The sequence below is a fragment of the Falco biarmicus genome, chromosome 19, assembly GCF_023638135.1.
Source record: "Falco biarmicus isolate bFalBia1 chromosome 19, bFalBia1.pri, whole genome shotgun sequence".
NCBI classification, from domain to species: domain Eukaryota; kingdom Metazoa; phylum Chordata; class Aves; order Falconiformes; family Falconidae; genus Falco; species Falco biarmicus.
The window spans coordinates 3,041,866-3,060,866 of NC_079306.1; the positions used below are offsets into that span (position 1 = coordinate 3,041,866).

The 19,001-nt window shown below is 70.2% G+C and overlaps 2 protein-coding genes across 11 annotated transcripts; both read right to left on the reverse strand.

Annotated features, from left to right (window-relative positions):
- Positions 1-1,463: 1,463 nt before the first annotated feature.
- LOC130141472 (ephrin-A4-like) lies at positions 1,464-7,297 on the reverse strand. 2 transcript variants are annotated; one of them, XM_056322464.1, is made up of 6 exons: positions 6,987-7,296; positions 3,698-3,990; positions 2,492-2,560; positions 2,273-2,332; positions 1,935-2,198; positions 1,464-1,837 (listed from the first exon to the last, which is right to left on the reverse strand). In XM_056322464.1, the coding sequence occupies exons 1-5, from the start codon at positions 7,283-7,285 to the stop codon at positions 2,110-2,112; spliced, it is 810 nt and encodes a 269-aa protein (XP_056178439.1). In that variant the 5' UTR covers positions 7,286-7,296; the 3' UTR covers positions 1,464-1,837; positions 1,935-2,109. The 2 variants fall into 2 exon arrangements, with proteins under 2 accessions (XP_056178439.1, XP_056178440.1); XM_056322465.1 differs by having other exon boundaries at positions 3,698-7,297.
- Positions 7,298-8,560: 1,263 nt separating this feature from the next.
- Positions 8,561-17,425, reverse strand: ADAM15 (ADAM metallopeptidase domain 15). Of its 9 annotated transcripts, XM_056322450.1 has the most exons (25): positions 17,272-17,425; positions 15,738-15,841; positions 15,009-15,085; positions 14,568-14,646; positions 14,383-14,459; positions 14,125-14,308; positions 13,987-14,049; positions 13,835-13,903; positions 13,546-13,715; positions 13,390-13,471; positions 13,173-13,321; positions 12,915-13,092; positions 12,671-12,763; positions 12,377-12,572; positions 12,197-12,305; positions 11,974-12,124; positions 11,826-11,903; positions 11,628-11,739; positions 11,390-11,528; positions 10,979-11,032; positions 10,617-10,722; positions 10,088-10,156; positions 9,794-9,865; positions 9,511-9,632; positions 8,561-8,720 (listed from the first exon to the last, which is right to left on the reverse strand). In XM_056322450.1, exons 1-25 carry the CDS (start codon positions 17,369-17,371, stop codon positions 8,678-8,680), a joined length of 2,676 nt encoding a protein of 891 aa, XP_056178425.1. In that variant the 5' UTR covers positions 17,372-17,425; the 3' UTR covers positions 8,561-8,677. The 9 variants fall into 9 exon arrangements, 7 of the variants coding, with proteins under 7 accessions (XP_056178425.1, XP_056178426.1, XP_056178427.1 ...); XM_056322451.1 differs by lacking the exon at positions 10,979-11,032; XM_056322452.1 differs by lacking the exon at positions 10,088-10,156.
- Positions 17,426-19,001: the final 1,576 nt, after the last annotated feature.

The window sequence follows — 19,001 nt, forward strand, 5'->3', positions numbered from 1 at the left end:
GGCATTGCTCATTGGAAGTCGATGGGATTTGAAGCCAGCAGCGGCTCCCGCATACCAAGCAACCCCTGCTCAAGGACAGGGCCCCACTGCTCCTGGACCCGGCACCCACCCTTGGGTCTCCCCCAGATCCCTCAGCCTCACCTGGGAAAGTCCCAGGGGGCTGGGGCACGGGTGGCGAGATGAGCAGCCCCCCAGCGTCCCTGCACGGGTGTCCCCACAGGGCACCGTGTCCCCTGGCATACCCATCTAGGTGTCCCACAGGGTGCAGATCCCAGCATCGGGGCTCTGCAGGGCACCCCCAGCATCCCCGCACAGAGGCCCTTTGGGGGATGCCCCCGCGCAGCATGCCCACGTGGGGATCCCTCGGGACACGGCTGCTCCCAGCATCCCACATAGGGGTCCCTTGGGTATGCCCCCCCCCCCAGTATCACCCCCACTCCTGGGGGCCTTTGCGGACCCCGTGGTGGAGCCAGGCCCCACTGTCCTCCATGGGGATGGGGTGCCCCTGCCTGTGCAAGGGTGGGGTGCAGCGGGGGAAGGGCAGGCAGTGGCGTAGGGGGGAGGGGCACAGCGCGGTCGATGCTTTTGCTCAGCCTCTTGCCAAGCAGTTTCTCCGGAGAAGCCATAAAACCTGTCTGACGTGCCCAGCACCACTGCGGCAGGCGGCCGGCAACGCCTGCGCGGGGAGGGGGCTGTGGGCGCCCAGCTGCTGGCAGCACCATGGGGAGCCCGGTCCTGGCTGGGGCCCCCAAGGAGGGCAGCGGGGGGGCTGCACCCATGGGGTGAGGGGCCAGGAGCTGCTGCAGGAGCCTCAAGCAACCCTTCTGCTGGCAGCCAAGCCTGGGGCGCGCCGCTGCTGGCTCCATCCCGTGGCTGCACTGGAGCCACGGCCCCAGCAGTGCCACCAGATCGGCCCCCACCGTGACCTGGGTGCCCCATCAGCGAGAGGTGAAAGCCCAGCCATGGGTCCCGCAGCCCCCCACTCCGTGGTGCATCCTAACGGGGTGTGCAGCGGGCAGATGGACAGACGGACGGCGGGCCACTGCCCCACAGGCTGCCCAAGCCCACCCAAGGGTGCCCAGGGCACCCAGCTGGGGGCTCCAGGTGAGCGACCCAACCCCACCGTCCCCTCACCCCCATCCCACCCCAGGCGCCAGCAGCCGGCTCTGGGTCCCACTGGCAGGCGCTAACTGCAGGCAGCTCATCTGTAATTAAAGCTCTCCCTGTGACATGAGCCGACGTCTCAATATCAAATTGCTGCAATTAACCCCCCCCCGGCCTTAAAGGTTTGGGGGAGAGGGGCAGGGACCCCCGGGGAGCAGCCGCCCTGGCCCATGCCCCAGTATCCCTGTGGGGATGAGGACCACGGGGATGAGGACTGTGGGGACAAGGACCGTGGGCAGGAGGGGACCGCAGGCAGCGCGAGGCCAGGGGTGGGGGCTCAGAGCCCAAGGGCGCAGCGATCTTGCAAACACTGTATTGCTCGGCTCAGTCACTACCAGGGGTTAAAACCAAACCGTAGGGGCTGGTGACAGCACGGAGGACAGCGTCTTCCCAGAAGACAGATCAGTGTGTCCTCGTTGGAGGACAAGGCAACAGAGGGGACCGGGCACCTGCCTCCATCCAGCGCCCGGAGGAGCTGCCACCCTGCTCTGGGGCCTGGGGGTCCCCAGCCCCCTGGGGCGGGGGGTCCATGGGGGAAGGCACAAGATGAGGCGACGGCCCTGGGGCAGAGCAGGTGGCGGGGCAGGCGGCCGCTGAGCTGCAGGGAGCCCAGCACCGGGGCAGGGTGGCTGGTGGGACCGATGTGCGGCAATGCCGGCGGGAAGCGAGGTCCCTGGGAGGAAGAAAGCCCCGTCAGGGGATGCTGTGGTGCAGCAAGGGGGACCAGCCCCCAGGCACCCACTGCCCCGGAGCCCCCTGTCCCCCCTCACCTTCCAGTCCGGAGCTCCTAGCCCTGGCTTGGCTCTGTGGAGGTCCAGTGGGCAAGTTGTGGCCCAGGGCTGCCCCATGGGCTTTGGGGAGGGTGTGGGTGGCAGTGGAGGAAGAGTCTGGAAGCGGGCGGTGGGGCAGAGCAGCCCGTCTCCCCTCGATGGGCAGCGCTGAGGGTCAGATCCAGAGCAGGGCCAGGAGCGCAAGCACCAGACAAGGGGCGCGGGGCTGCAGCGGGGCTGTGATGCCCTGGGCGGACACGGCATCTGCCAGGGCAGGAGCAGAGGTCAGGGCGAGCCAGCCCCCAGCCCCCCCCTCCCCCCAGCTCCCCCATACTCACCCTCTGGCCCCCCACGCCCACGGGGCTGCGAATTGGGAACCTCTGTCACTGGCTCTGGAGCTGAAACAAACCCCAACGGTGTCAGTGACCGGCTCCCCGGAGACACACAGTGTCGCCACCGGGGCCCCGGTACCCCCCGAGGGGACCGGGCTGCCCCAGAGGCAGGGGAGGGGAAACCCCAGAGCTGTGGGGTGCAGCCGCCCCCCCAGCCGGACTCACTGGTGCCTCTGCAGCAGACGGAGACGCGCAGCTTCAGGCAGCGCCCGGCGCTCTCGGGGCTGGGGACAGCTGGGGCGAGGGGACACATCAGTGGGCCCCCCCCCGCACTGCCCCCCCCCCCACCCGCCCCGGGCCCCCCCCGACGGCCGAGCCGGGGGCGCCCCCTGCCGACGGACCGCGCGCCCGGCACCCCCGTGCCCCCACCCCGCACCATGAGCCCCTGCACCCCGACCCTCCACTGTGCACCCCAATCGCTGGGTGCAGCCAAACGCAACCCCCGCACCCCAACACCCGACGGCATCCAGACTCCCCTGTGCACCCCGCTCTGCATGTGCCCCGACCCCAAGTGCAGCCAGACCGCCCTGCATCCACATCCTCGGCGCACCCCAATCCTCCTCCGTGCACCCCAATGACAGCTGCATCCACATCCCCAGTGCACCCAGTTCTCCTCCATGCACCCCAACCCCTGTTGCATCCACATCTTCCATGCACCCTGAGCTCCTTGTGCACCCCAATCCTCCTCCATGCACCCCAGCCCCAGCTGCATCCGGGTGCAGGCAGACCCTCCCCACTCACCCCAACCCACCCGCATCCAGCCCCCCCATTCACCCCAACTTCAGTTATACCCAGACCCTGGCGCAGCCAGACCCCCCTCACACCCCTGGCCCTGCTGCACCCCGATCCTTGCCACACACTGGCCCTCCCACATGCCCCAAACCCGGTGGCACCCCAAACCCCTTGTGCACCCCAATCCCTGATGCATCCACATCCTTGGTGCACCCTGCTCGTCTGGTGCACCCCAGTCCTCCTCCTTGCACCCCAACCCCAGCTGCATCCACATCCTCCATGCACCGAGCCCCTTGTGCACCCCAGTCCTCCTCCGTGCATCCTAACCCCAGCTGCACCCACATCCCTGGGTGCACCACAACCCCCTTGTGCACCCCAATCCTCCACCATGATCTCAGCCCCAGCTGCATCCACATCCCCAGCTGCACCCCAATCCCTGGATGCACCCACATCCTGGTGCACCCTGCTCGTCTGGTGCACCCCAATCCTCCTCCATGCACCCCAACCCCAGCTGCATCCAGCACCTGGATCACTCAGGTGCAGCCAGACCCTCCCCACTCACCCCAGTCCCCCGTCCACCCCAACCCCAGTGACACCCACCCCCGGCCGCACACAGCCCCCCGCCCCGGGTGGACTCACAGATGTAGTAGTAGGTTTCTCCTGGCTGGAACTCGAAGCCGAGCGAGAAGGGGGTGAAGCGCTGGATCTTCTCGGAGAAGCGGTCGGGCCTGAAGGGCGCCAGGGGCCGGTTGCACTCCCAGCGCTTGAAGGCGCCGGGGCTCTGGTAGCAGCCGCGATAGCCCTCCCGGTCCACCATGAAGAGCGTGAAGGTCTCGGCCCGGCCGGCGGGCACAGCCCCCTCGTAGTGCGGGCAGTAGATGTCCAGGTAGTCATTGATGGCCACCTGGATGGTGTAGTCGTCCCGCAGGAACCTGCCAGGCAGGGCAAGCCGGGGAGCAGGCGCTGGGGGTCCCGCTGCCCCCCCCAGAGGCATACCCCGCCGCCCCCCACCCCAGCACAGCAGGTAGATGTGCTTTTGGCGGAAGAGCTGCTGGGCACCAGTCTCCGCTCCAGGCCACCAGGCATCAGCTCGGATTAGCCGCAGGCCACTGGAGCTGAATGGGCTTGGCCGCGGCGGCCGGGGGGAGCCCAGCCACGCTGGCCGGGGGCACAAAGCCCCTCGCCCCAGGCGCCCGCCTCACCGCCCCCAGCACTGATCGGCACTGACACCCCAGAGGGGCCGCCCCGGTGATGCCACCTGCACCAGCATGGTGCTCACGGGGAGGGGGGCTGGCCAGGGCAGCGGGCACGGGGGGCTCCGCCAGCGGGGCAGGCAGGGGAGGGGGCCCGGCGTGGGTACCTGCACGGGCAGGCAGGCTTCGGCGTGGCTGCCGGCATGGCATGAGCTCACGCCTGTGCAAACAGCACACGCGGCCAGGCCGGGGTGGAGCAGCCACCTCTGCAGGCACACACACGTGTGCACACACACACACACACATGCATGTGCACACGCTTGGTCCTGCCTGCCCAGGACAGAGAGCAGGAGCCCCCTCCCCTTCCCAGCCCCAGCAGGGCAGCACCCTCCACCCCATGCCCACATCTGGGCACGTACCGGCAGGGCTCCGGCCTCACCAGCAGCGCAGTGGCAGGGATGGGGCTGCCACCCTGCTGGAGGGGCTGCCCTGTCCTACTGGGGAGGGGGCTGCTGCAGGGGCCCCGGCCAGCTCCAGCCCCCCCATTCCGCCCCAGTGCAGGCACAGGCACCGGTTACACCAGCACAACCCCCTGCCAGCTGCAGCAGGGGCCGGCGCATTAATCACAGGCTGGCAGTGCCGGGCTGGCAGTGCCGTGGAGCCGGGGGGGGGGGAGGCTCTGGCCCCCGCTACCCCCCCCAAGGCCGGGGGCTCTTCGAAGACAGGACCAGGCGCAGGATCCCGCTGAGTCAGAGCATCCCGCCAGGCGACGCTGGCCAGGACGAGCCCGGGCAGGGCCGAGAGCTGCTGGGGGCTGAGGCCTTGCCCTGACCCTGCGAGGGGCACGCAGCCCCCCCCTCCCCCCCCAGGGCACCCACACGTGGGTTCCCACGTCTCCCAGCCGCAGGGGGGGGCAGGCAGCGTGGGTGCCCACAGCCCTGCTCAGTGCGTGCCCAGGGCATGAGACCCCCGTGAGGGAGTGCAGCCCCCGGCACAGCACCCCAACCCTGCCGCCCCACTCACTGGCGGTGCCGAGCTGGGAAATGCCTAAAATGGAGGAGGACGAGGATGGACCCCAGCCCACCGAGGGCGGCAGAGCCAGTGGGCAGCACCCCTGGCTGGGGGGGGGGGCTGCGCTGTGCCCAACAGCCCCCCACCAGCGGGCACATCTGCCACAGGGACCCATGGTCCTGGCAATGCCACGCACCGGCTTGGTGCCACCCAGGGTGACCCCAGGCTTGGTGCCCACCAGCCCCGTGCCGGGCAAGTGTGCCTGGGCTCAGTGCCACCTGTGGGTACCCCAAGCTCAGCACCACCGCGGGTGCCCGGGCTCAGCACAGCTTGGCACCACTGGGGGCTTGGCACCACCGGGAGTGCCCACCGGCTTGGTACCACCGGGGGCTTGATGCCACCATGGGCTCGGTGCCACCGGGGCTGCCTGCTGGCTTGGCACCCTTGGGGGCTCGGTGCCACCAGAACCGCCCACCTGCTTGGTACTGCTCGATACCACACGGGGCTCAGTGCCACCAGCAGTGCTCAGGGCTCAGCACCACCGGGGGTACTCACCAAATTGCTACTGCAAGGGCATGCCTAGGGGCTCAGCACCACCAAGGTACTCACCGCTCAGTACCACCTGGGGCTCGGTACCACCAGGGGTGACTAGTGGCTCAGTACTGCTCAGGACTCAGCACCACTGGAGGTGCTCACCAGCTTGGTACCACCTGGGGATGCCCTGGGGCTGAGCACTGCCTGGGGCTCAGTACCACTGGGGTACTCATCGGCTCAGGACCACCCTGGGGCTCGGTACCACTGGGGTACTCATCGGCTCAGGACCACCCTGGGGCTCAGTACCACTGGGGTACTCATCGGCTCAGGACCACCCTGGGGCTCGGTACCACTGGGGTACTCATCGGCTCAGGACCACCCTGGGGCTCGGTACCACTGGGGTACTCATCGGCTCAGTACCACCCTGGGACTCAGTACCACTAAGGATGGCCAGTAGCTTAGTACTGCTTGGGGCTCAGCACCACGAGGGGTACTCACTGGCTCAGTACTGTCTGGGGATGCCTAGGGGCTCAGCACCACCTGGGGCTTGGTACTACCCAGGGCTCAGTACCACTAGGGTACTCATGGGCTCAGTACCACCCTGGGGCTCAGCACTGCCAGGGTACACACCAGCTCAGTACCACCATGGGGCTTGGTACCACTGGGGATAGCCAGTGGCTTGGTACTGCTGGGGGCTCAGCACCACTGGGGGTACTCACTGGCTCAATACCAGCGAGAGATGCCCGGTGGCTTGGTACTCAGCACCACCGGGGATACTCACCGGCTTGGTAACGCCCAGGGGTGCCCGGTGGCTCGCTACTGCTCAGGGCTCAGCACCACCGGGGGTACGCACTCGCTCGGTACTCAGCACCACCGAGGGTACTCACCGGCTCGGTACCACCCAGGGGTGCCCGGTGGCTCAGTACCACCGGGGCACACTCACCTGCTCGCTGGCCCACCGGGGCTCAGTGCTGCCGGGGATGCCCGGTGGCTCGGCACCACCCGGGGGCGCGGTACCACCGGGCGCTACTCACCGGCTCGGTAGCACCGGCTCTGCCCGGTGGCTCGGTGCCCGCCGGCTCCGCCCCTCCCGGGAGCCCCCCGCCCGCCGCCCCGACCCCCCCGGCGGCGCGGGCCCGGGGCTCGGCAGGGCCCGGGGCGCACAAAGGCGGCGGGGCCGGCGGCGCTACCTGGGGTTGCTGCCGTTCCAGTGGACGGGGTGGCGGAGGCCGCGCACCGGCGGCGGCCACAGCAGCGGCGCCCACAGCAGGAGCCCGAGCAGCGGCGCGGGGCGCATGGCTCCGCCGGCGGCGGCGGGGGGCGGCGGGGCCGGGCGGGGGCCGGCGGGGGGCGGGGGCGGCCCGGCACGGCGGGGCTCGGCACGGCCCGGCCCGCCCCGCCAACTTCGGGCCAATCCGCGCCGCGCCGCCGCCCGGCAACTTCCCCGAGTGCCATTAACCCTTGGGGGGCAGCACCCCGCCACCGGCATCGGCACTGCCGAACCCGCCCGGCACCCCGGCACCGGCGACAGGACCGGCGGCCCCGCCCCAATCCAGCACCGGGACCGGCACCAGTAACCCCGAGCCCGCCCGGTACCCCGGCACCGGCACCCCCGAGCCCGCCCGGTACCCCGGAGCGCCGACACGCACCGGCGGCCCCGCCCCAATCCGGCACCGGGACGGGCACCGATACCCCTGAGCCCGCCTGGTGTCCCGGCACCGGCGACATGCACCGGCACCGGCGGCCCCGCCCCAATCCGGTACTGGGACTGCCGACATCCACCGGCACCAGGGCCGGTACTTCCATCAGCTGGGACCGGGACCGGCGGCCCCGCCTCAGTCCGGCACCCTGGTTACCGGTACCCCTGAGCCCGCCGGGCACCGGGACCTCCGACGTCAGTCGGGACCGGCGGCCCCGCCCCAATCTGGCACCGGTACCTCCGACATCCACCGGCACCAGCATCGCCCCGGCGCCCTCCCGGTGCCCCCAGCCCAAGCCGGCAGCGCCCCGGTACCGCGGACATGGACCGGCACCGGGTGCTCCCAGCGCCCAGCCCCGCCCCGCCCGGGGGCGGCGGGACCCGGGACACACGGCGCGGGGCCGGGGCAGCCCCTGAACACGCGTGCCCCGCACCCCGGGCGGCCCTTGCACACGCGTGTGTCCATGTGCGTGGCAGCCCCTGCACAAGTGTGTCCCCGCACACATGGTAGCCCCTGCACACGCATGTCCCCACACCCCAGGTGGCCCTTGCACAGGCATGTGTCCATGTGCATGGCAGCCCTGGCACATGGGTGTCCCAAACCCCAGGTGGCCCCTGCACACGTGTCTCCACGCCCTGGGCAGCCCTTGCACGCATGTGTGTCCATGTGCGTGGCAGCCCTGGCACATGTGTGTCCCCACACCCCAGGTGGCCCCTGCACACGCATGTGTCCCTGTGCATGGCAACCCCTGCACATGCATGCGTTCATGTGCGTGTCAGTCCCTGCACACGCGTGTCCCCGCACCTCGGGTGGCCCTTGCACACGCGTGTGTCCATGTGCGTGGCAGCCCCCGCAGACGCGCGCGCCCACGCCCACGTGGCCCCACGGCGGCTGCCCCCCCATCCCCGCCAGGGGGCGGTCGCGGCCCAGAGCCCCTTCCTGCGCGGGGGCGGAACTTCCGGCGGGCGCCGCAGGGACTGCTGGGAGCTGTAGTTCCACCCGGGCGACCGAGACACTGCCCCCGCGCCGGTTCCCGGTTCCCGGCCCGGAGGAGGCAGCGCGGCGGCAGCTCACAGCCCCTTTATTGGCGTTGACAGGGGACAAGCGGGCGGCGAGGCCCGCGGGGCCCGGGGTGAGGCCTGTCCCGCGGCTCCAGCGCTGCGACCGGCTCGGCCCACGGCTCAGGCCTCCTGGGGGGCACCGGCGGGCGGCGGGGGGGCCGGCCTGCGGGAGAAAGGCGGGTGGTGGTGGGGCTGGAGTCACGGCACTGTGCCGCCCCTGCCGCCCCCCCCCCCTACACCCTGCTCTTGGTCCCCATAGCCCTTTCACCCTGGCACCCCCTTCCTCCTGGCTCCCTGCTCTGGTCCCCTGCAGCCGCCCCGCCCCCCCCCCCCCTTCTAGCCCCTGCTCCCGTCCCTACAGCCCCCACTAGTCCCCCCCCCAGCCCCTGATTTGGTACCCCATTCCTCCTGGCTCCACCCTCTGCCCCCTCCAGCCCCCGCCCCCCTATAGTCCCCCATCCTGGTCCCCTGCTCTGTCAGCCCTAGCTCTCTCCTCTGGTGCCATGTAGCCCCCCCCACAGCCCCTCTATGCTAGCACTCTGCAGTCCCCCAGCCTGCACACCCCCCCCCCATGCACCCCCACAGCCCCCCCCTCCCACACACACTTTCACCCCCTGCTCTGGCCTCTACAGCCCCCACTCACCCCCTATAGTCCCCTGTCCTGGCCCCTACTCTGCCCCCCCAACCCCCTCCCCAGCACCCCACTCTGGTGCTATGTAGCCCCCCATGCTGGCATCCTGTAGCATCCCAGCCTGCCCCTTCCCCCTCCCCCATGCACCCCACAGCCTCCCCCCCCCCACTTTACCCCCTGCTCTGGCCCTTGCAGCCCCCCACTATGCCCCCCAATCTTGGCCCCCTGCTCTGCCCCCCCCAGCACCCCACTCCAGTGCTGTGTAGCCCCGCACAGAGCCCCCCATGCTGGCACCCTGCAGCCCCCCAGCCTGCCCCCTCACCTGGAGGGAATCACGGTGACGTAGGGGTGACCGGGGTGTGTCTCGCTATGGGGAAGCGAAGGCCCCGGGGGGTTCAAAGGCAGCGGCCGCTGAGGTGGGGGGGGCTTGGCTGGACCTGGGGGCTGCAGGGGAATGGGGGTGTCAAAGCTCCAGCATGGGCTGACCCCCCCGATGGGCTTGGGGAGGGGGGGGAAAACCACCTCCTGGCCCCACGGGGGGCAGGGGCTGCCTGGCCCAGGCGCACGCTGTCCTGCCCCACACGCTGCCACTGCGCTGCTGTTACCTGAGTGCCTGCCACCACAGGGTCCGCGGGCAGCGGGCGTGTGGGGGGGGGCGGCCTGTCCGAGGGGGGGGCCTAGGCAGAGAAAGCAGGGACAGTGAGACAGCCAGGGGACAGCGAGACAGCTCGGGGACTGGCGGCTGTGGGGATGAGCCCCCTGCTGAGCAGGAGGGTTGTGGGGGGCTGTGCCACAGAGGGGCACAGCCCGCAGGTCCCCAAGAGCTGGTGCGCAGCCAGGCATGCAGCGGTGGCCGGCGGCCAGGGCGGTGCCACCCGGGACCCCCACCCCGGCGTTACCTTGGGAAGAGGGTCCGGCGGGAGAGGCCGGGAGGGCGGATCGGGCCGGGCCAAGCCGAGGGCAGCCGGCTGCAGAGAGAGGGAGAGGGGGCAGGCGCGCCATGCAGCCCTGCAGTGGGGCAAGCCGTGCAGCATGCGGAGACCCCCCTCCCACCGCAAAGCAGAGAAACCCCCCCACCCCACAGTGGGCGGCGCAGGGGCTCAGTCCTGCACCAGCAGCCCCGCTTTTTGGATGGCTGCGGCATCCAGCCAGGGCACTGATCCTGGAGAAGCGCAGCCAGTGCCACGTGCGGCACAGGACATCACAGCGGCGTGGTCCAGGGCCGTGCCAGGCTGCTCCTGTCCCAGGGTGCCACAGAGTCACCACACAGCTCCGGAATGGAGGGATGCTCAGAGCTGGTACCAGGGATGCCTCCTTGGCAACAACCAGACCAAACCCCAGTACCCACGGCAACCAGCCTGTTACCACAGCGACAGCATCACCCTCACCAGCAGGTCCCTCCATCACCAGCCCCCCCCAGGCTCTCACCTTGCTTCTGTGCATGACCTGCAGCTCCGTGGCCTGACGCCACTGTGGGGGCCGGGGGCGCTCTGGGGGGCCCTGGCTGCCCAACCGGGGCTCCGGCTGCGAGATCCTGCAGGGGAGAGGCAGGATCAGGCCCCGCTCGCTCCGGGCAGTTGGGGGACCCCACATGATGACCGAGCGACACCAACACCAGCAGAAGCCCAAGAGAAACAAACCCCTCGGCGCCGGAAGATGCAACACCCTGCACCCCGGGGGCTGCCCCACACCCCACGGGCACTGCCAGGGGAAGATCGCAGCACCGGAGGCCTTGCGAAGCAGGACAGCTCAGGGACAGCCCCACGCCCAGGCTCCGGCAGTGACGTTACCCGCTCCAGCCGTCTGGGGCTTCTGGACCCAGGAATCGCACCCGGGTCTCAGCACTGTGGGGAGAAGAGTGGGGGGCTCAGCCTGCAGGTGGGGGCCAGTGGGAGGGGGGAGGAACCGCGGTGACATGGGGCGACGACACACGACAGGGTCTGCTACCTGTGCCGGAGGGGATGCATGCAGGCACACACGGACTGTCACCCGCTTGGGGACACATGCATGCAGACCGCTCGGTCAGCCGCTACGGGACGCACACACGCGTGTGAATGCACATGCACGCGCCCCGCTTACCCACCGCGCACGTGTGCGTGCCCACATGCAGGCAGGCAGCGCCGGTACCTGTCACGGCACACGCATGCACACAGAGGCGTGCATGCCACCCACGTGCCACCCATCCCCGCCAGCGCGGTTACCTGTACTGGCAGGAGGTCCCCTTGCCCAGCTGGCAGAGGTGCTTGTGCAGCCCGGCACGGCGGGCGCAGCAGAAGCCCAGCGCCAGGGCCAGCCCCAGCAGCGCGCTCAGCAGCAGGGCGGTGGGCAGGGCACTCCCCCCTGTGGAAAGCGGCACGTCAGCCCCCCCTGCACCCCACGCGGGCTCCGGCCGCACAAAGCCCCATTCTCTGCGCGGCGGCCGCCTGCCTCTGCCCTCACCTCGCTCCAGGGCGGCGGGGCCGCTGTCCTGGCTGCCCCCTGCGCCGGGGCTCTCACAGGTCGGGGGGGCCCAGCCCCGCTCGCAGTGGCAGTGCCCGTGGTTGTTGCACACCTGAGCGGGTGACACCGAGCTTCAGCCCCCAGCAGGTCCCCACCGCTAGCACCACCACCGCCCCCCCCCATGAGCCCTGCACTCACCCCGTGCCCGTGGCACCTGCTGTGGCACTGCTGGTCACCCAGCGCAGAGACATCCTGGCACCGGTGCTGGAGGCACACCTACCGGGGGACGGGGTGTCAGCACCAGGTGAGACCCCCCCAGCCCCCTTCCTGCCACGCTGGTACACACCTTCCCAGAGCCGCAGGCAGTGCCAGGCAGCACCATAGCCGCATCGCTCACGTCCTCGTCCCTGGGCAGGACTGTCCCCTGGCAGGACCCTTCTGCTCGGTCTCCATGGGTGCCACCACGCTGGCACTGCAGCATCCCGCAGCCAGCATCCCTGCAGGGATGGAGAGGGGTCAGGGGCAGGGGGGATAGCAAGGGGGGGACACAAGGTGGGGACGGCACTCACTGCTGGGCACAGGCGACGTAGGAGCCATTGGGGAGCTGCCCGCAGTGCCCACGTTCATCCCCTTTTGCATTCAGAAAGGTCATGCAGGAGCTGGAGACGGGGCCGGCACCTGCAGCAGGGGGGGCAGCAAGCCTCAGCACCCCCACCAGGCCCCTGGCCCCCATCCTGGCCCCGCCATACCTGGCCCCAGCAGCTGCTGGCACTGCCCCTCATAGGTGGCACAGGCGCCGCCGTAGCAGACCGCCCGCCTGCCGGCGCAGGGCTGCCCGTCCTGCAGGAAGGTGTCGGGGGGACAGTGCGGCGAGACCCCGTCACAGAACTCGGGCAGGTCACATTCACCCAGTGGCTCCCGGCACATGTCCCCGGCACGGCGCAGCTGGGGGGAGGCACAGTCAGATGAGTGGGGTCCCCCAAGAAACTCACCCTGGGGAGTGGCTGGAGCGCCGGTGCTGTCACCTGCCTGTCCCCACATACCTGGCAGTCCTGGCAGCAGGCATCCCCCGTGGCACACTCGGCCCCGGGCACCAGCTGGCAGGTGCTGCTGTTGCAGCAGGGATCAGTGCACTCCTGCGGGCAGAGGGGCTGCAGTGAGCGAGGGGCACTGGCATCCCCCCCGCCAGCCCTGCAGCAGGGCTGGAGCATGGCATGGGCAGCCCCAGGCTTAAAAGAAAGGGGGTGACTGCAGGGGAGACCCCAGCCCGCCCAGAGCCCCCCGTACCACGCTGAGGCCACAGTCACAGCCCTCGCCCAGCTCCAGAAAGTGGTTGCCGCAGCGGGGGCTCCCGGCCAAGCGCCGGGGCTCGGGGACGTTGGACAGGCACCAGCCCTGTCCCTGCCGCAGGCTGCGCTCCAGGTCCTGCCGGCTGCAGTTGCTGAAGCTCAAGCCGGGTGTCAGCCTGTGGAGCCAGAGAAAGGGGCCATGAGGCTGGGAGGGGGCTCAGCCCCGGCCCCCCGCCACCCTGCCTGCTGCTCTCACCCCGTGGGCGATGCCATGATGCAGCCGCGGTCCTGCTGGAGGTCGCTGCAGTCACAGAAGCGCCCGGCACTGTCGTGGCGCATGCCCAGGTTGTGCCCCAGCTGATGGGCCACGGTGGAGGCGACGACAAGGACACTGATCGAGTGGTCCTACGGGACAGGGGGGGTCAGGGTGGGCAGGTGGCAGCAGGATGGGGAAGGGGGTAAGTGGCACTGACCATGCTGACCCCCCCAGAGCGTGCAGAACACATGGAGGCTTGAGCCGACATCCCCACTGAGACGTCCTCAAAGCGTGTGCCCCTGGGGAAAGAGCGCAGGGGTTGGGGGGCTGCCTGCACGCCTTGTCTCCCACTCCCGTTTTGACCCCCACTCACGTGAGGAGCTGGGCATTGTCATGGGGCAGCCGGGGCAGCAGCTCCTCCCGGCGCCAGCGCAGGAACCGCTCCAGTGCAGCCCTGGCACTGCCGCCCACCGCGAACCTGTCGCCCTCGCTCCAGACCTCCACCGCCAGCAAGGCCACCCGCACTCCCAGCGGCTGGAAGAACTGGCGGGGGGCGGGCACGGGGGAGGTGGGTCAGAGACCTCCGGTACCACAGCAGCGAGGGCACAGCCGAGCACCGGGCTGGCATGGACAGCGCCCGGTGCATCAGAGCAGCAACTTACCGCGTCCACCTGGTTGGCAATTTCAAGGGTCCGGGTGCGAACGCGTTGCAGGTCACGGTAATTCTGGAACTGGGGGTGGAGGTGGGGGGTGTCAGGGGGGCTGAGGGGGAGCAGGGCAGCCCCCACGCCAGGGATGCCTGCCCAGCACTCACCGCAGCATAGTCCACCACCATCACCAGCTCCACAAACCGCTGCTCCGCAACCGCCCGCTTGCCCTGGGGAGGTAGAGGGAGTCAGGGCACGGGCGAGGGGACCCCCCTCCAGTGGGGTGAGACCCACGGGTGACCTACCCTCTGTGACCAGGGGGGCTCGGTCTCTGTTGCCTCTGCCCAGGGGGGGTCCAGGAATCCCTGCTCGCAAGCCCGTGGTGCCAGCCGGACCTCACGCGGCCGGTACACGATGTGCCGCCCCAGTGGGCTGCCGGTGTCCGGCTCCAGCCCGTAGCTCCTGGTCTCTGACAGCCAGAGGTGGCCGCTGGGGAAGGGGAGAGGAGGGGTCAGCGGCACGGTGGGAGCCAGGCTCGGGGATCGCTGGGGCCAGGGGCTCACCTGAGTCCGGCGCAGGCGCAGAGGCTGGCCCAGGAGCCAGGAAAGCCCCGCACCGTTCCCCGGTAGCAGCAGTGCTCCTGCAGCAAAGAGGGGGTGCTTCAGGAGCTAGCCCCTTACCAGGGTCCCTCCAGAGCACGGGGACAGCTCAGGGACACTGCTGGGGACATGATGTGCCTGGGCCCTACCTGCTTGCTGGCCTCCTGTGTCACCTGCGTGCCGTTGGGCAGGTAGTAGAGCAGCGCCCCAGTACCCAGCACCAGCTCCCTGCCAGAGACATGCGTCACCCCGCAGCAGGGACCCCCAGCTCCCCCCATCCTGAGCACACCACTGATGAAAACAGGGACCCCGGTACCTCCCACCCTGCTGTGGGTGCACCTCGGATGGAGACAGGGTCCCTGGGACCACCCATCCCACATGATGGCGAAAGGGAACAAGGGACCCCCATTCCACATGCACCACGGATGGAGAGAGGGTCCTCCAGACCCTCTTTGTGCACTTTGTGCACCATGGATGGAGATGGACCCCATGGAAGCCCCACCCTGCACCTATCATTCCACGGATACGGGACCCCCAGGACCCCCATCCCACTCATGCCCCTGCTCTGCCCCAGCCAGCTGCCAACTCACCAGTTCTGCTCCAGCTCCAGCACCAGCCGTGTCCCCTCCAGCTCCAGCAGGACCCGCAGCCGGGCAGGGAAGCCCCCCTGCCACAGGCAGCGGTTACAGGAGAACCTCCTGCCCCAGGGGGACCTGACCCAGCGCCAAGCCGCGGGGTCCCCTCCCATCCCCACACCCCCCCTGAAATGCCATGACCCCCAGGGTGGGGCATCGAAGGGGGGCCGGGGACCCACCTGGCGCGTGCCTGGAGGGAGGGGGCGGAAGGGATCCTCTGTTGGCCCCCGCCCTCGCACCCTGCAGGAAGCGTCCCTCCCTCCCGGGCTCATTGTGCGGGGAAGGGGGTGTCGGACGGAGCGGGGCCCCCCCCCCACCGCCCCTCGTGCTTCCTGCCCGGTGCAGCGCGGCGGAAACACCAGAGAGACTCCCAACGGCCATGGGGCGGGCTGGGCCCTTCCGCCACAGCCGGGAGGAGCGCCGGGAGGGTGGGTGCCCCAACCCACCGAGGTCCTGCCTGGCACCGGCGGAGGAGAGGAATTTGCTGGAGGCCCCCTCCCCACTGCCCCTGGGGTGCCCGGACCCTCCGGGTGTTTGGACCCTCAAGGACACGGGGCCTGAATGGTGAGTCTCCTGCAGTGGGAAGGGGGCAGGGGGAGGTGGCGGGGTGCAGGCAGCCCCCCCCCCAGCTGTGACAAGCCCCTTCGTGACACAAGCGCCCCAGGAACGCGGGTGAGGGCTCACCTGGGTTGCCTCTGCCAGGCTGAGAGTCTGGTTGTCCCGCAGGACCCACGGGGTCATGTGCCAGGAGCGTCCCAGTTCTGCGTGGCGCTGCCGTGAGCTGTCACCTGCATGGGGACAGAGCTGCTCCAGCACCCATCGCAGCCCCTCTGCCCCCCATCACCTGTCCCAGCCCTGTCACCCACCGCAGCCCACCCCCCCCCCAGTCACCCGTCCCAGCCCTGTCACCCACCGCAGCCCACCCCCCCCCAGTCACCCGTCCCAGCCCTGTCACCCACCACAGCCCACCCCACCCCAGTCACCCATCCCAGCCCTGTCACCCACCGCAGCCCAACCCGCCCAGTCACCCATCCCAGCCTGGTCACCTGTCTGCAGTCCACCCCCCCCAGTCACCCACCCCACCCCAGTTACCCGTTCCAGCCCATCCACCCCAGTCACCCGTCCCAGCCCAGTCACCCATAGCAGCGTGACCCCCCCTAGTCACCTGTCCCAGCCCGGTCACCCATCGCAGCACCCCCCATCGCAGCACCCCCCACCCCCGGGCACCCATTCCAGCCCCGGCACCCACCACAGCCCCACCCCCCCCTCCAGACACCTGTCCCAGCCCCATCACCTATCGCAGCCCCCCACCCCTTAGTCAGCCGTCCCAGCTCTGTCACCCATCGCAGCCCCCCACCCCTTAGTCAGCCGCGCCAGCCCTGTCACCCATCGCAGCCCCCCACCCCCAGGCACCCATTCCAGCCCTGTCACCCATTGCAGCCCAGCCCCATACAGTCACCCATCACCGCCCAGTCACCCCCTGTCCCCCATCCCAGCCAGCCCCCCCTGTGCTGCCCCCATCCCAACCAGCCCCCCCAGGGCCCAGGCAGGAGTCTGGGGTGGGAAGCAGGAACTGGGACCCCCGTGGGCTCACCCCAGCAGCGCCCATGGTCCCCCCAGTCCCCGCCCCGAGCACCCCCTGCCCACAGCGCCCGGGGCATGGCTCCAAGGGGGCTGGAGGTGACCCCCGCGGGGGACTGCGGCAGGGCGGCGGGGGCGCATCCCCCCCCCCCCGCTCGGGATGGGGTCCCCTGCCAGGCCTTGCGTCAGCCCCGGCCCAGCCGCCCAGTACAACCAGCTCGGGGACTGGGGCAGGGCTGGGAGGCCCGGCCCGGCTGACTCATTAGTCCCCCCCCGCCCCGCAGCGCCCCCCCCCGGTCTCCGTGGACCCCCACCCTCCGGGGGCCCGGCAGTTGCTGGAGCGGCGGGGGTCCCCCGCAGACCCCGCTCCCCACCAGCCCAGGGAACGCGGGTTCCCAGGGCTACGCGCTCCCACGGGGGGGCGGAGCACCGAGCATCCCGCAGGGCTGCGGCCCCCGGTCCCGGCTGCCCGCCCACTCCCCCCCCCGCCCGGCTGCTGCCGGTCCCCGAGGGTCCCCGCGCGATGGCCGAGGGGGACGCGAGGAGCTAACTCCCGCGGGCTGGGAGGGGAGGGGGGGGGAGGCGCACGACACACACAGACCGGGGACTCCCCCGCGGACCTCAGGTCCCCACTCACCTGCGCCGCTCCCGCTGGTCCCGGTGCCGGCGGCGATGAGCAGCCCCGCGGCGAGAAGCGGCCAGAGCAGCCGCAGCGCCCGCGCCCCCCCTCCCCCCATGGTCCCCCCCGCAGCCCCAGCGGGGCCCGGTGGTCCCCGGCCGGCGGCTCACCAGCTACCCCGCCACGGCCGCTCTCGCCGCGCATGGCACCGCCGCCGCCGCCCGGCCCGGCCCGGCCCGGCCCGGGGGGCGGAACTTCCTGCCCAGACACGGCCCGGCCCCGCCCCCGGCCCGCCTCCGGGCCCGCCCCCAGACCCGCCCCGGCCCCGCCCCCGGCCCCTGCCGCCCGCCCCCTCGGGCCCGCCCCCCCGGCAGCGCTCCGGGGCTCCGCCTGTGCCCGGGGCTGTGGGCCGCTGCCCGGGCCCCGCCCTCGAGCCCCGCCCCCTGTGGTGGGCCGGGACCCCCGCCTCTGCCACCCCACACTCCAGAGACCCCCACCTCTGCCGCCACACGCCCTGGAGAGCCCAGCCTCTGCCACCCCACATTCCAGAGACCCTCACCTTTTTCACCCCACACTCTGGAGACCCCCACCTTTGCCACCCCATGCTCCGGAGACCCCCACCAACTCCACCCCTCACTCCAGAGACCCCCTGCCTCCAGCACCCCACGCTCCAGAGACACCCACCTCTGGCACCCTGTGCTCTGGAGACCCTTGCAAACTCTGCCCTGCGCACCAGAGACCCCCGCTATCCCCATCCCACGCTCTGGAGACCCCACCTTCTTCATTCCATGCAGCAGAGACCCCTGCCAACTCCATCCCATGCTCTGGACACACCCATCTTCTCCACCCCATGCTCTGGAGACCCTCACCTTCTTCACCCCATGCAGCAGAGACCCCCACCTTCATACCCCAGTACAGTGGAGGCCCCCACCTTCACCATCCCATGCTCCAAAGCCCCCTGCCTTCACCACCACATACAGTGGAGACCCCCACCTCATTACCCCATACACCAGCTACCCCTGCTTTCCCCATCCCATACACCAGAGCCCCCTGCCTTAACCGCCGCATACAGCAGAGACCCCCACCTGCACTATCCCATACACCAGAGCCCCCCACCTTCACCATTCCGTAGAGCAGAGACCCCCACCTGCACTATCCCATGCACCAGAGCCCCCCACCTTCACCATTCCATAGAGACCCCCACCTGCACTATCCCATGCACCAGAGCCCCCCACCTTCACCATTCTGTAGAGCAGAGACCCCCACCTGCACTATCCCATGCACCAGAGCCCCCCACCTTCACCATTCTGTAGAGCAGAGACCCCCACCTGCACTATCCCATGCACCAGAGCCCCCCACCTTCACCATTCTGTAGAGCAGAGACCCCCACCTGCACTATCCCATGCACCAGAGCCCCCCACCTTCACCATTCCATAGAGCAGAGACCCCCACCTGCACTATCCCATGCACCAGAGCCCCCCACCTTCACCATTCTGTAGAGCAGAGACCCCCACCTGCACTATCCCATGCACCAGAGCCCCCCACCTTCACCATTCTGTAGAGCAGAGACCCCCACCTGCACTATCCCATGCACCAGAGCCCCCCACCTTCACCATTCCATAGAGCAGAGACCCCCACCTGCACTATCCCATGCACCAGAGCCCCCCACCTTCACTATTCTGTAGAGCAGAGACCCCCACCTGCACTATCCCATGCACCAGCGCCCCCCACCTTCACCATTCTGTAGA

Bases quoted from the DNA above. Each gene is read 5' to 3' on its own strand.
- LOC130141472 (XM_056322464.1), bottom strand. From the start codon at position 7,285: ATGCCGGTGGCGGGGTGCTGCCCCCCAAGGGTTAATGGCACTCGGGGA. The intron at 2,561-3,697 runs GTGAGTCCACCC...CCCTCGCCCCAG, and splicing joins AGAAACCTACTACTACATCT to CTGTCCCCAGCCCCGAGAGC. The intron at 2,333-2,491 runs GTGAGTCCGGCT...GGTTTGTTTCAG, and splicing joins CGTCTGCTGCAGAGGCACCA to CTCCAGAGCCAGTGACAGAG.
- ADAM15 (XM_056322450.1), bottom strand. From the start codon at position 17,371: ATGGGGGGAGGGGGGGCGCGGGCGCTGCGGCTGCTCTGGCCGCTTCTC. The intron at 13,322-13,389 runs GTCAGTGCCACT...CCTGTCCCGTAG, and splicing joins GCTCTGGGGGGGTCAGCATG to GACCACTCGATCAGTGTCCT. The intron at 12,125-12,196 runs GTGAGTGCCGTC...CCATCCCTGCAG, and splicing joins TACGTCGCCTGTGCCCAGCA to GGATGCTGGCTGCGGGATGC.